The 14,743-nt window shown below is 42.7% G+C and overlaps 1 protein-coding gene and 1 long non-coding RNA gene across 3 annotated transcripts in view; one reads left to right on the top strand and one right to left on the bottom strand.

The window, feature by feature from the left end:
- Positions 1-14,743, top strand: part of LOC109610357 — a 180,648-nt gene that overhangs the window by 26,530 nt on the left and 139,375 nt on the right. The window lies entirely within an intron of this gene.
- LOC105256060 (LIM domain only protein 3) overlaps positions 1-14,743 on the bottom strand; it is a 79,985-nt gene that overhangs the window by 25,017 nt on the left and 40,225 nt on the right. For both annotated transcript variants that reach the window (XM_011265702.3, XM_025413433.1), the window contains exons 2-4: positions 10,812-10,908; positions 9,988-10,125; positions 9,233-9,358 (exon numbers count right to left, since the gene is read on the bottom strand). In XM_011265702.3, the coding sequence (XP_011264004.1) occupies positions 9,233-9,358; positions 9,988-10,125; positions 10,812-10,900 (353 nt within the window). In that variant the 5' untranslated portion in view covers positions 10,901-10,908. The remainder of the gene's footprint in view (positions 1-9,232; positions 9,359-9,987; positions 10,126-10,811; positions 10,909-14,743) is intronic.

Below are 14,743 nucleotides of genomic sequence, written 5' to 3'. Positions count from 1 at the left end.
GTAAACGGGGATCTCGCACGCAGGACGCCCGCGCGAGAAGTAGCTGCGCTTTCAATGACGCGGATTGATAACTATTTATAGAATTTACCATTTTCGCACTTGATGCCGCATGCACGATGCACTCAAAATGCAACTGTTTGTACGATCCGCTAATTTTTACGCGCAATAATGAGTGGCTTTTTATACATCACATTTGCGCGCACAATTAAACCGATCGTATTGGACTGTTTACGATCGCATTTCAAGCATAATTATAGTAAATCTAGACACGGGTGGCCAGCCCGCGGCGAATCGCATTAGTTTCTATAACGATATTTGCTGCGGTGCGGCAATTTAGGTATCGTTTTATCGGCGGCGTAATATACAATTCGTGTATATATATTTTATAGAGAGTACGAAATATAAAGAGGAGGATATAGGGGAAAAAGGAAGAGAGAGAGGAAGGGAGATAAAGAGGGAGAGAGAGAGAAACGCGGCACACGGTCGATTGGTGTACGTTCACGTATTATGCACACATATACGAACGTTCCACATCGGCTAATCTCGTATTTGCGCGATTAATTCTACGCGTTTAACGGAATCCCGTGTCTCGCTAATTACTCTGTCGCGAGCATTTCGCGCGCGCACTGACGATGCTGTTTTCACGTTAATTATGGAATCCGTTGGCTAATGGGTCATACGAATAAAAATGAGGGAAAATGCTCTTGCGGCAGAAATTCAAAGTAGAAATTATTAAAAGCATATTATAATTTTCATTTAAATAATCGTCTTCTCGCGGAAAAGATTATTCACTTGCTTTGCATTTCGATATGTTTGATCATTTTAATTGTGACGAATTGCCTACCCCGTATACACCTTTATACACGACGAACGAGTCAGCTGTGCCCCGACGTATCGCACGTTATGCGTAAGAGTGACGCGGATCGTCCGCGTATATCGCGTACGACGAGTTTAAAGCCACGTTTAAGCCGTATAGGGCTTAACGGCGCGCCTATTTTCTAGCAAGGTCCCTAAACCGGAGATTAAAGCCATCGCTGCGCGCGAGGGCGCTCCAAAAATCCAGGGATTACTCTAGGCAGCAACGGCGACGGCGGATATGAATTAATTTCGACGTTAAGAGCTATCGCGTCTCTCATTTATAACAACGGCCCCTTTTTGCGCGTTTCCCATCGCTCTCTCAAATCCACGAATAGATACGTCCCGTAAACCGTCCACTTTGTCATAAAATAATTTACTGCCTTAGGTGTTTTAAAAATATAAGAAAAACTCCAAAGAAGTATATTTAAAGTAATGTAATTTGTATATGAATTTGGATATTTTCCAAAGTCCTCGATGAGATTATGTAATATTTTTCTTGAGAAAAACGAGAGGAGAGGAATCTTCAATTTCACCAGGAAAAGCAAAGTTACAAAGGCACGTATCTCGTGACGGTTTCGCGCTCCTGAAAATTGCCTGAAGCGTTAGAAACGCAAGGTGCGTTGATGCATTTCGGTGCAGCCGGTACGACGGGGGGTTGTTCGAGGGGTGCTTTTGGCGCTGACAATACCGCAATGCACAGGTTGGCCTAATAAAACTATGATCGCCGGATAAAACAGTACAGTGCACGCTGGTAATTAGCGGTATACATAAATCATTGGCAACGCGCCGCGTAAATGCGTACGCGCGCGCACACGTGTACGCGTACACGTACGGTACGCGTGTGTGCACGCCTATTACAAACCACCCCCGCTGCCGCCTCCGGCAAATGCCCTCCTCCGTCTCCGCCGTCCCCCGCGTCGTCGCCGGCCACGGCTCGCCGAGTAAACGAATACACGTGTAACGACCAATGCAAACGTTGTGACACTTGCCTCTTCTCTTCCTTTCACACGAGTGATCTTTGATTTTGTCCGCTTTTCATCTGAATCTGCATAAGAGACCAGAAAACATTCCGATCGAGATACAAGAAAAGAATATTTACGCTCAAATTCCACCGGTTGTTAAATTATTCTTTTTTTGCAATTAATGTCATATGTTTAATAAAATGACATTCGGATGCAGCTATTAGTTATGCTAATGGAAAATATGAATACCGCGTGGGATTTTTAATAATATTTAGGTTTCAGTCATTTTAGAATCTTTGAAGGAAGGCAATATTATTCGTTTAAACATTGATGAGAACAATGTTTGAAATATTTCATGCTTTTTTAAAACGATGATACAATAGAATGAAGGAAGATTGAAGAGATAATGTTAATTTATTTTTAAATAGCCCCGCGCTGTTGTCGTATTACTATAATAATATTGTTGCAGAGATGTTACATGAATTCTTCACCGCTGTGTTTATCTCAGAATCGAATCCACGAATCCTCTGCATACGACAAATCGAATCACCGCATAGATATTCGCAACGGTTCGTTAATTTGCAAAACGATCTCTTGCGCCGCTCGTCGCACTTGAGAATTGTCTCGTCATCCGCTCGAGTAATTTGATCCTTCCCCTCTCTCCCCCGTAGCGCATTTCATTTATAATCGCGGCACCTATTACCACGCGCGTTTGCTATGTATCGTTTGGAAATGCACACAAATGCTCGTGTTATCGATGGCGTTTGCTCCCTTTCTTTCTCTCCCCGTCTCTCTCTATCGCTCTTGACAGAGCTCTGAGCAAGGGATGCGCGCGTTTGTCGGGGGTTGGTATCTGGCGCGGGGGGGCCAGGGGCAGAGGGACGAGAAGTGGCAGGTCTATCGCCATCGGAGCCGGCAATGCGAGTCTAGGTTATCCGGTGACAAAGCAGGTTCGACTCGCGCGCGCACGAGGCCCTCTCGGCACGTCGGATTATCACCATTGAAAATGATGCAACCGAAACCCCACTGTTCGGATGCAGCCGCGCTTGAACGCGATACGTGCACGCGGCGCGGCGCAACCAAAACCGGAAGCGAATTCCTTGTCGCGCCGCACAGGAATTTATTGTCGATCTCGGGGCGCGAACGATTACGGTTTTGTACTCGAGCTACACAGATTTGCCTTTGTCGTTTGTTACCAGAGTTCAATTCCTCTGCAACAGTTTCTTTTCTCGTATCACAGATATCGCACGATGTATGAATTTTTAATCAAATATTTGTAAATAAGAATCGTCCGTCGCATGAATATTAAATTTTACGTTTGATATAAAAAATAATTAATTAAACGTAAATTTTATTTATAAACTGGTGAGCTTGACGAATTTTTCCCCGTATATTTCTATCCATTCGGTCATCTATTGAATAAAATTCCGGAAACGATTCACTCACTAGTGTTATCGCGTCGATTGGCTCACCGTGATCACTCCGTTCGCGCACGATGAGCGCGTTTTATCGAGGATCCGGCGTCGACCGCAGATCGAAAATCATTGACACCGTTGTAGCACGCATCCCCCGACAAAACGCGACAATTCGCGGGGTTCTTGCGGTTCTTGGATTCGGGATGCGCGAGAGACGATCGGCGACGCGGAGAGGAAGGTAAGGCGAACCACCCCCCGGGGGGTTGTAGCTAAATTGGCGGCAGTATATTACCGGTCGGGCCGACGCATTTAATTTGAATATAATCGCGGAAGGAGATCTCAGAAGCTCGAGGGCACTCCGTGGCGCGGGGCTGCGTGACGGTGACCGGAAGTGCTCCCGGGACACCGGAAACAAAATGGCCGCTTTGTCTCTCTCGCTCTCTCTTTCCTCAACCCTTTCTCGGCCGCGCCGTCTCCTCCCGCCGTGGCGCCGTCACCTCGTCCTATCGCACACACAACCTACCTATATACTGCTTACTTACTCGGTTGCGAGAGCGTCTGCCCTCTTTCTCACCCTTGCCTTATTCTCGAGAGAATCGTAGGGCGAAATTAACTTTGCATTGTCCTTAGATTCCGAGGATCGCGCGGGGAAGCTCTCGGAGAGCCGAAAGTTGAGACACAAGTTCGACAAACGACTAATAATTAAGCATAACGATAGCACGATATAATGATATAATATTTACGGAAAGATTAAATTTTTTTTTATTTTTGCAATTTTTGTTTTAATTATTAGAACATTCGATAAATGAATATCTTTTTCTGAGACGCACAGGAGATGTCCTACTTGCATTTATATTCTATTTTTATATTGCATATTTAATAGCGTATATATTAACTGATATCTCTGTGTGTAATTGAGCTCTCTTTATTTTATGAAAATTCTTAACCGCTATTTATTGTTAGCTTTCATTTCAATTATCAACATTTTAATCAAGATTGAAATTAAAATTTTATTAAAGCAAAGTTTGCTAAATGTAATTTATCTCTTTGAAGAACACTTTGTGTTCTCTTAATCTATAATTACTTTTTAATCACTGACTGCTCAAAAATTGTAAATGCTCCAATGTTTTTTTAAAGTCGAATCGAATTTAAATGAGTAGTCAAAGAATGTATTTTCGAAAATTAATGCCGTAGAATGTCTCGTATAGATTTCATAATTTAATATAAACATATTATGAAATATTTCGTATCGTTAAATATTTGACAATATAGAAAATAATATATAATCAGGCGCGTATTATTACATTTTGCTGCGCTTATAACAGGCGTCGCTATGGGAAAGTCGATAAACGGTGTCAATGTCGTAGGTTACGTGTAACTGCTCGCTCGCAGGTAAGGGAGTTTAGTGATTTAGGAGTAATTGCGATGCCGGGCGATGATTCGCGTGGGAATGCAACAGGGCACCGTGTTCGATAAGCTCCGCGGAACAATAACAATTAAACCGGCTAACTCGTAATGCCAAAATATAATATAAACACGAACAATGCTGCGCCCGTCAGTCGAGGAGGGACGAGCGGTCGTCCGACAATGCCCGCCGTGCTTTCGTTAGACAAAAGCAAGATTCTCTCGAAGGCTCCTTCCTTCGGGCAGAGAGATCGTAAGTCGAGGAAGAGCTTAAGCCGGTCGCGTCTTACTACACGTCGCGGTCGTTTCAGAGAGAGCGCGCGAGGGGAGAGGGAGATCGTAGAATTTAATTAAAATCCACCCGACTGCTCGCGCGAGCGCGCGAAACTTTACGTTTCAGAAAATGTTGCGAGGGGGGTGGTGATGGGGATGGGGGCGGGGACCGACGACGCTGTGATTTACGAGCGCGCACATTCGCTTTTTCATTATACGGTAATTATCAATGCATGATTATTGATACAATTATTTGACAAGCTAATAACGTGGCGTGTGTACATACATATCTCCCGTTTTGCTGGTTATTAATTAATTATTGCGATGCATTAATTGTATTATGTTGATGACAATCGCGCTGCCAAAGCCGATTTTCGTCGCCCAAAACTTTTACCGCAAAATCCCGGCAATATGAACAAATTCCCGGCTTATTTTCGTGCTTGCCTGCTAACGAATACGACACGAAGGGTAGGGGGTGAGAGCGAGAGGAGGAAGTTTCTTTATCCTTTTTGCGTATTTCGTCCAATTCATCGGCGCGCTCTCACCCGCGCAAGCGACACTTTAAATCAAACGCAGTTGATGTTCGCAATGTGCCTCCGACGAATTGGTGGTTAAAACGTAGCCATGATAAATCTCGAAACTACGCCACGCACAAAGTGCGTCATCGGCTTTAAAGAGCGTGCACGCGCCGAGAGATACTCGCAACCGATGGAACGATTTAAATTTGATATTTTTTATCCGCGCGTTTCGATCGCCGTGAGATATTAGCCGAGAATCACGATGGGAAAACAGGCGAAAGAGTTCGTCTCGTTAATGCCGTATGATGGGATTTTATAATTCATCGCGCGCGTTTCGATTCGCTCGATTCGTGGCCCCCCTATTATTGTTTGAGAAAATACCATTGGTAACGGTACCGCTGCAGATAAAATGCGATTACATTAGCGAAGATGATCGTTGTAATATGTACTTATTACAAAAAAAATATTTGAGAATCGCTTAGCATTTTAATTTTTTCGTTACAGGTTACTCGTGTAAATTTACATTTTATCATGCGAGTATTAAACGCAATGTAGAAATTTAAATTATGTTATTTAATCATCTCGGAATAAAATTAATTTTACATAACATGTAACGTATATACAGATAAGTGCACTAGAACAGTTTTCTAAAGAGTACCATTTACTTTTTAATAACATTCTTTTTATTTATGAAACGAGTCGAAACGGTGGACTGCACGTACTCGTAAGATGGTAGTATCAAGAGCATTAGCATATAAATTAAAATTTTCACATAATTATTATAGAATTATCGTGCAAGTTTATCGTCGGAGGATATTAACATATAGAAACGCCACGGTAAAATAATCTAGTTAGTCTCCCAAGGACAAAATTTCCATAGCTGAACTCACGAAGAATTTCCCCCAATCGTTCTCGAGGCCTTCATTATCGTCGCGTTTACACGTCCACTCGTCAATGAATAATCCGCACTTCCGTATCGCTATACAAACTAGGGTGAAAGAGAGAGAAATCGAGAGATTTCACCCTTGGCGAGTTCTCGAGCCACGACTTCTACCTCGGGAGCGTATGATTAAACAACTCAGGTGTTTTATGCTCGACTCGTAGTGATCGCGTGACCCAACGGCCACATCCGTTTCCGCTGTTGCGTACGGTCAACCGCTTCGACCCCTAACCAATGGTTCGCCTTAAGGGTTGCACGTTACCATCGACCGCGAAAGAAAGTATACTTTTGCCGACGTATCTTTAAGCCGTAATCGGCTCCGCTCGATAGTCACGCGCCGACGAGGAGCTGCCCGCGTGAGCTATTAAATTTTCCTTTATCCAACTACGTCCCGCGACAATGATTTTGTTTCCACGTTTTGTAAGGATATCCGTTTGAGAATCGTAAAACAGTGGCTTCCAACAATTAAAATGAAGGGGTATATCTCCTGACGATTGCGCAAAAATCACAGCTGAGTTTTACAACTTTATACTCATGATATTAATCAGATTCTTGGACTTGAATTTAAAGTCAGTCTTTTTTTTCAACAAAATTTGCAGACATTATTTTTATATAATTAGCAAAGTATAATTTATAATTTAGATTATGGCATTCAAAATAAAAAAAATCTAAATCTGCAAATTAAACATTATAGTATACATATAAAAACATAAATAATCAACATAAATCATGTTCCCTAATAAATATTATAAGGTTTACTTTTAATACGAAATTTAATTATAAATATATACGATATTAAAGGTTGAAAAATCACATTATAAATAATATTCTCTGAAAAGAAAGAAAAAAAAGACAGAAAAAGAAAAGGAGAGAAATAAAATGTCTCTCCTTTTCGTTACAAAAATATTTTAAATTAGTGCAAAATAATTTGCCATTAAATTGCGATAATCTGTACATATTATTAGTCCAATTTTTTATAATTTTAATTATATATAATAATCCGTTAATTTATTGAATTATGCATACACGAAACTTGTGTGTACTTCTCTTCTAACGGATATACAAGCTCGATGTTTTGGCCTCGATGATGTAGCCCGATCAAAGTAGAAAGCCGTAGGGTAAGAAAGGTCGAGCAAATGTCAAGGAGTGACATATTAAATACGCTGAAATGCCATCGACTTCTATCAAATGATGTAAAAGAGCGATTCCGTCGTTTTCTATCCTTTTTCTAATTTAATGTAATATATTTAATATCGATGTAACATTTAATCTATTTATGAAGTTCTTTTCAACGCATTTATTATATATAATAATATGATAAAATTGTTAAGAAATCTATATTCACAATAGCGAGAGATAGGGGAGAGTGCATAATTATAATCTTTTAAATATAGCTTAATCATTTCGATATCGAGCTCACACTCATACTCTCACCGAATTAAATAGATAATTTTATTGTTTTTTCTACAAAGAGTAAAATCAAAAATTTAAAATCACATTATATATTTTCTTTTTATTGATCATTAGCGGGAGTCTTTTTTATTAATTTGTATTAAATAAATAAATAAAATATTAATATTTCTCGATAGATATGTATATAAAAAAGATTAATCGTAACATGTAAAGTAGAATATATGAAATAGACGCTTTTATTAACTAGCTAGGCCGAGGGTTGTTAGCACCGAATGGTTGAACTGTTTTGGACAACCAAAGACACAGGAGTATAATTAATTCGGCCATTCGGCTTTATCGCTACGCTATTATGCTCGGACGTATCTCGTCGCGCGAATATTCGGTCCGCTCTCCCTCCGGATCCGCGAGTTTTCCGAGAAATTAGTCGGCATGATTTGCATCTGACGTGCACCTCGGGGCACCCACACGTCGCTCGCATAGTTCGCAACTCTAACTTTCCTAGCTGCTATCTCTCTCTCCCTTCTCTGTTTCGCGAATGTCTCCGAATATCTTCGCATCTACGTTGGAAGCCCTCGTGTCAATTATACTCGTCAAGAGAGGAAGCGTCGAGCATATTCTTCTTGTTCTATGACATTGATCCTTCTCGAATGTCTCGACTTAGGGGAGTTAACTGCCGTTTTGCATCAATCTTAGAGCGACGGAAGCTGCTAGAAACATCAACACGTAATTTCATATAAAAAACAATAAATTATTTATCAATTAGAAACTCTCTCATTAAGAAAATTTCGACAATTACAGGCCTTTAATAATATATTTCTAACATTATAAAACATGATAAAATTTCCAAAAGAAAGTTTGGAAAATGTAAAAGAGAAGATCGCGTCACGCTCTCGCCAGTTCTGAATAGACGTGGAAATTCTCCTTTTCGCGATCTCGCAAAAGCCGTGACTTGCGGGCTCTTGAGTCTCGCGCGCCGATTATCTCCATTCGGCAGATCCGAGCCGAGATGTTTCGGCTCGAGTCCCGGCTTTCGAACGAGTCTCGGCTTAACTCGGTTGTTGTGAATAAGTAAGCGAAGTGTTGCGAAGTGCTGCAGAAGTTAGGCAAACCCCTGGCTGGGGTGGCTCGAATTAAATTGTTATACGGATGAGCTGCCACGAGGAATACTCGAGCAAGCGACTTTGCCGTCGCCGCCGACGTCGGCGCCGCCGGGTGTGAATGTTTAATTACCGGCTTTCATTATTGTTAATAAAATAATAGCGCAGCCGGAGAGAGAGCCTGCGGAAACGAGACCGCATTTGGCGCAATCGCACCTCGAAGCTTATCATTTCGTCGGCATTTCTCGGAGTTTTGCCGATCGTTGAATACGATTGACATGGAGATTCGTCCTGCTTTAATCTTTCCCAGAAAATATATTCAAATTGCGATATTAATCGCATTCTTACTTACCTGTGATTGCATTGTTGACAAGCGAAGCACTCCAAGTGGTAAACGTTAGTCCTCGCGCGCATCACCATCTCGAATGCTGGGATAACTTTGCTGCAGGCTGCGCAGTGACCGGTATTTCCGAAAAGTCTGTTAAACACGCAAGAGAAAAAGCGATCATGCCGTTTCAAATATTTCAAGCAATTATTGCACGCGATTCAAATAACGGTCGCATAATTAAATATATCATGGCAAGAATATTATTGGAAGTTCGGCGGAATCTGACTCGTATTATAACGCAAAAAAATCGTTCTCGATGACGAGAGCGAGCGGAAACTTTCGCCCCGCGCGTCGCGAAAACCAATAAGCTTACGGGCACCACGAATATGCCGTCTTCAAATATTGGGCCATTAATAAAGGCCACAATGTTTCGATGGTGCGTATTCCTCGTGAGGACGCGCCACCTGCGCTCATTCCCTCGGGACTTTGTAATCTCAACACGGTTTATTTGCTCCCGCTTGTTTATATGGGATGTGGATGTATTCAATAAGGGAAACTCATCTGTAAAATTCGATTTGTTGCCGTCGCTTTCCTCCGTTTTCTCTCTCCTCCACGATCGTGTCCTGCTTTTTATCAATCTGTCTATCTATCTACTTTTATTGACTCGCGTCGGTGCAAGACGCGCGCGATTAAATCTGCGAAAATTCCTCTGGAAAGAATTTTGCGAGAAACGGATCGATCGATCGATCGGATTGTTTTTTTTTGTATTCGCTACTCACCGTAGATAATCTCTTTTGCAAAGGATGAGATTGGCCTTGGTGTAAAGCGTCGAGCCGACTTCACCGAGTCTGCAGTCGCAACATCCGCATTTCAAGCAGTCCTCGTGCCAATACATGTCCAACGCTTTCAGAAGGTATCTGATTAAAAGAAAATTTATAATGCTTATATAAAAAAGTACGAATCTATAGAGCTATAGAATACGCTTCTAATATAATTATTTATTTAAAATACTTAACTAATTACTATTAAACTAGTAATTAGTAAAATCATAATATATTGAAAATGATTAATATCAAAATTACACATACGTGTTCTGTAAATTCATATATTTAAAAAATTGTCAATAATATCGATAGAGAAAAGATTCAGAAACTAGTGATATTATTTTATTAGAGATTGTTTTTTCTCGAGTACAAATATTATAAATATATATAATATATAAATATTATATAATATATAAATATTATATAATGATTAAGAAATTGAATGCACTTTTATTGTATTCTATTCTTTTATTGACTTGCTGATGTTGCACAGTGAAATACATGTTACGTATTTTTTTATATAAGCTACTTTTTATAATTGCCAATTTTATTTTCGTTGAAATTGTGAATTTAAACGTATTCTCTGCGATTTACATTTATGGAAAAGTGAAAACCCATTTAACCTATTTTTTCTACGTTCGATCACGGAGAAAAGATAGATTAAACGTTAAGTAAATCGTTCTTACACACGATATATTCGATAATATTCTTCCTAAAGATACGGTACATAATGTATACATGCGAAACACTAGTGTCACGCAACGAAGCGGAGCACTTACCTCTCGGTAATCGCTTTTCCACAGCCCGCGCATTCTTGTTGAGTGGCCCCGTTCTTGCCCGACTCGCTCTTGCTCCCATCCATAGTCATTTTATCGCCTACAACATGATACAGAAATACTTTGCTTAATTGTTGTATTGTAGCGAGTTGAAAGTCTAACGCATCTCGTAAATTTGCGCCGAACGCGGTTTTTAAAAACATTTATTTAAATTTTATAGAAAATATATCAAGGAGATAATTATTGTCATAGATTAATTTTGCTGTGACGAAGAGTTAGTCATGTATTACGGCATTTTTATCGCGATCCTGGAGCTGCAGCGATTCCGTCGGATCGAATGAGTAATCGCGTTGGCGTGCTTTTAACAAGTTTCACCGGCATCTGGCACTAGAATGTCGGCTTGTCTATGAGTAATTAGAGTTACGGCTTGAGAATTTAACGGCGCGGTTAGTGCCATCTGTGTCCACCCCGTTCGATCCTGAGCGTGTAGCCTTTCTCATCCTCGGATCCCTCCCGCATCGTAGCGTCCCATCCTACGGCCTCTTTCTCGCGATGCGGTCAGAGTTTAGAATCGAATTAGTTTGACCCTCCCATACTCTCGTCTCTCTCCGCTTATTGCGCATTTAAGCACCACCAGCTCCGAAACAACCAACGACTCGGACCGACCGCTGTCCGTGCTCCGGATAAACATTAGAGATATCCCCCTAAAGAGCCACGATGTTCTTTTAAGCGCGAAAGAATAGCACAGGGCTTTACAAATCGCGTAAAACGACCATGTAAATCTTTTCCCGAATCGGTGAAAAGTATCGAGTTGTTCAGAAAAATTAAAAAGCATTTTTGAGAGATGCGATTTCCGGAACTATTAGGAATTGGATCGATGACAAGATGTTGCGTTCGAGGACTGTTTGGTGTTTATGCGGTTAATATCGGGCATGTTGACGGGTCTCGGTCTTTTTCCTCGGGCGATGTCCACCGGCGCCGCACTGTACCAAGTTCGATCTCAGCCACCCGGTATATTTACGAGCCCGTACCCGTTGGATGCTATGAGCGAAGTTTGTGCGGTTTCAATATGTCCTCCCTCTTCCCTTAGCATGGACACAATATTACGCGGGTTAATATCTTCCGTGCGGTCGGGGACTTCGGGGCAAATATTAATACGATGCCTTTGATCCGTTAATTATTAACGGCGACGAACGGGGATGAAAAATCTGTATCGCCTTGGCGGAACGCGAAAATTGCCGAGGACAAAAACCGGATGCCGGATGATGGCCCCGTTTTCCGATGCGCTTCTAATTAAACGCCTTTGTGTCGCGAGTGGCGGACAAACCCGCATACACATCGCGAGGGTGTACGCGTATGTGTGCGCGTCCGCGCACCATTTTTTGCACGAGGCAAACGCGACGGAGGAAAGTTTTCGTTCACGGTAACGAGAGATGCTTCCGTGCACAACCGAGGCACCTCGGTTACAATCGCATATGCGGGGGCGAGTTAATTAATCGAGTTGAATCGATTACACGCTTTACTTCTCCGCCCGCGGGTTACCGATAAATTGAATACGTTATAAATAATAATACAATTGTTATTCGCGAGCGTGCACACACCTACCCGTGGTAATGATTAATGGAATAACTAACTAGCGGGGTAAATTATGCAAACTATTAAATCCGCCTGCATATAAACTTTCCCACATAATAATCGCTACGCGATATCGATTGGCGATTGTTAAATTTATGTTGGTCCTTCTCGTGAATCTCTCGTCAGCGTAATTAGATTAAACACATTTTTCAACGTATTTTTTTTAAATGCAAGATAAATGTGCGCACGAGCTTTATGCGTGCACGCTTATGCTGCGCCGCGTCCATATGTTTTAAAGTTATCAACGGAATTTCTGTCGGTTTGCTCGATTGTTGCGCATTCGCGACTCGCGAACGTTAGCGAAACGTCACTTGTTGGCGAACGAAAGTGGCGAGAGTGTTTCCTTTGAAACTCGGAATCCCCCGCGCGTACGAACTACGATACTACAGAAATATTTGGAGTTACGTGCACTGGAATTTCACCGCAGAAATTCCTGCGGACGCCGACCTGGATTCCGCCGACGACCTCGAAAACCTTCGACTGCCAAGCTAGGTTGGCGCTCAATTTCCACTTTGTATTTAACCGCGATTTTCATCAGCGCGGCGGTTTCCCTCGAAGAAGAGCATCCGTCCTTTTGTCGCGTTCCTCAGCCAATTTTCGGATCAATTTCACGGATTCGACGTTGATCGTGCCCTCTCTGTTTCTTCTCGAACCTGCGTAACGGCTAGTGCGAGCACGAAATGAAAGAAACTGGCGTGAAATTCGCGGTACACGATCAATGGTTCGGTTTTTGAGCGGCGCCATCGATTTTTGCGACTAATTACTCGACCGAGGTTATTGTCGTCGGGTAGTCAGCGAAGCACGACGGAAACAGCTCGCTTCAAACGTTACCGAGGAGGGTTGATAACGAGAGAGAGATTCCCCCACGAAAGTGGCTCGCATCGCTGACCGCCGGAACTGTTCATCAGGTACGTGATCGAATCATCCACGGATGCTGATCCTCAAAGCATCGATAATTCGATTAGCCGCTACACGTTCGAGAACCGCTAACCTGTCCACGAGTCGGTTGTGTACGTGCTCTCCTTGACCATGCCGTTGTGTGCTCTCTCGGTGGTCATTATCATTGCGATTGGTATTATGGAAGCGTGGTGGATTGTCTCTGCATCTCTCCGTCCTCTCGATGATCGAGAGAGGGCATAGAAGGATTAAAAAACAATGTAACTTTGACCGTTCATTTTCCAATTGATGTGTTTGAATGATTTATTCGGCGGTCTCCGGGTCGATCAATATATGGCAATCCGGTAAATTCGATACGAGTACAAGACAGCTTCGCTATCGTGATATCGTCTGTAATATAAACGGGTCTGTAAAATCAAGAGTACGATGGTAGGGCGGAGGCAATCTGCTTATCGACGCAGCCGAGCAGTCTCGATGCAATTCTCTCAAGGCTCCGCCCCTGCAGCATCCATGACACTCCCAGCGAGCCACCCCTGGAACTCTTTAAGAAATAAAAAGCTCACCCCGCCTTGCTATTTTAGAAAATTCTCAATTTCTCCTGACATCTCTTCCGTTTTTATACTTTATAATTGAAGCATCATTGGCACTCGAATATTTCAATTCAAAGTCATATGTTTGAAAGACAGGAACGATGACAATTATACGCGTCATTTTTTTCTCGATTCCATTAATCTCATTTATTTGAAACAGCCTAATTCAGCTTCAACGAATGTATCACATTCACCTGTCCTCCTCTCCAATCTCCCCCGTGAGGGAGAAAATCCCTTACGTCAGGAAGCGCTTACCGAAATTTCCACTCGTCCAGGGTACGCGGTCGCGCTTTTGTCTTTAATAATGCTTCTGCAGCGGCGTTATCTCTTACTTTTAGAACGGCCGGGCGGGCGTCCGGAGAGTCGGTCCATTAATTAGGCGGGCCGCATTAAGCCGAGCATTAATATACTCCGCTGGCTGTTTTGTTTTATCCCGCAGGAAGGACGTAACCTACCCCGGAGGCTGACGGCGGGGGTGGTCGCGCCGGGAGAGAGAAAGAGAGAGACAGCTGGGTGGCCGGGGGACAGGAACAGGGCAGGGTAGGGAATGAGGGGAATTATTTCGATGCGGGGGCAACCTGCTAATCCGACCTGCCACGCAACGCCAAGCCGCCGCCGCCGTCGCCTTATCCCGGGGGGCTGTTTAAATTCCGTAAATCGCCCGTGCGCGCAAGAGCGTCTCCCAGCCCCGACGGTGCCGACGGTGCCGACGATACGCATTGCCTACGTTGGACGGTAGTTCTCGAGAAATTAGGGAGATAAGATTCGAGCCGCGTGCCGTTAGTCACGTGCGAAAAACGCGACATCGTCGTT

The sequence above is a fragment of the Camponotus floridanus genome, unplaced genomic scaffold, assembly GCF_003227725.1.
Source record: "Camponotus floridanus strain SB8 unplaced genomic scaffold, Cflo_v7.5 scaffold66, whole genome shotgun sequence".
Taxonomy (NCBI): domain Eukaryota; kingdom Metazoa; phylum Arthropoda; class Insecta; order Hymenoptera; family Formicidae; genus Camponotus; species Camponotus floridanus.
The sequence above is the reverse complement of the archived record's forward strand: the minus strand, read 5'-3'. Positions and strand labels throughout refer to the sequence as shown.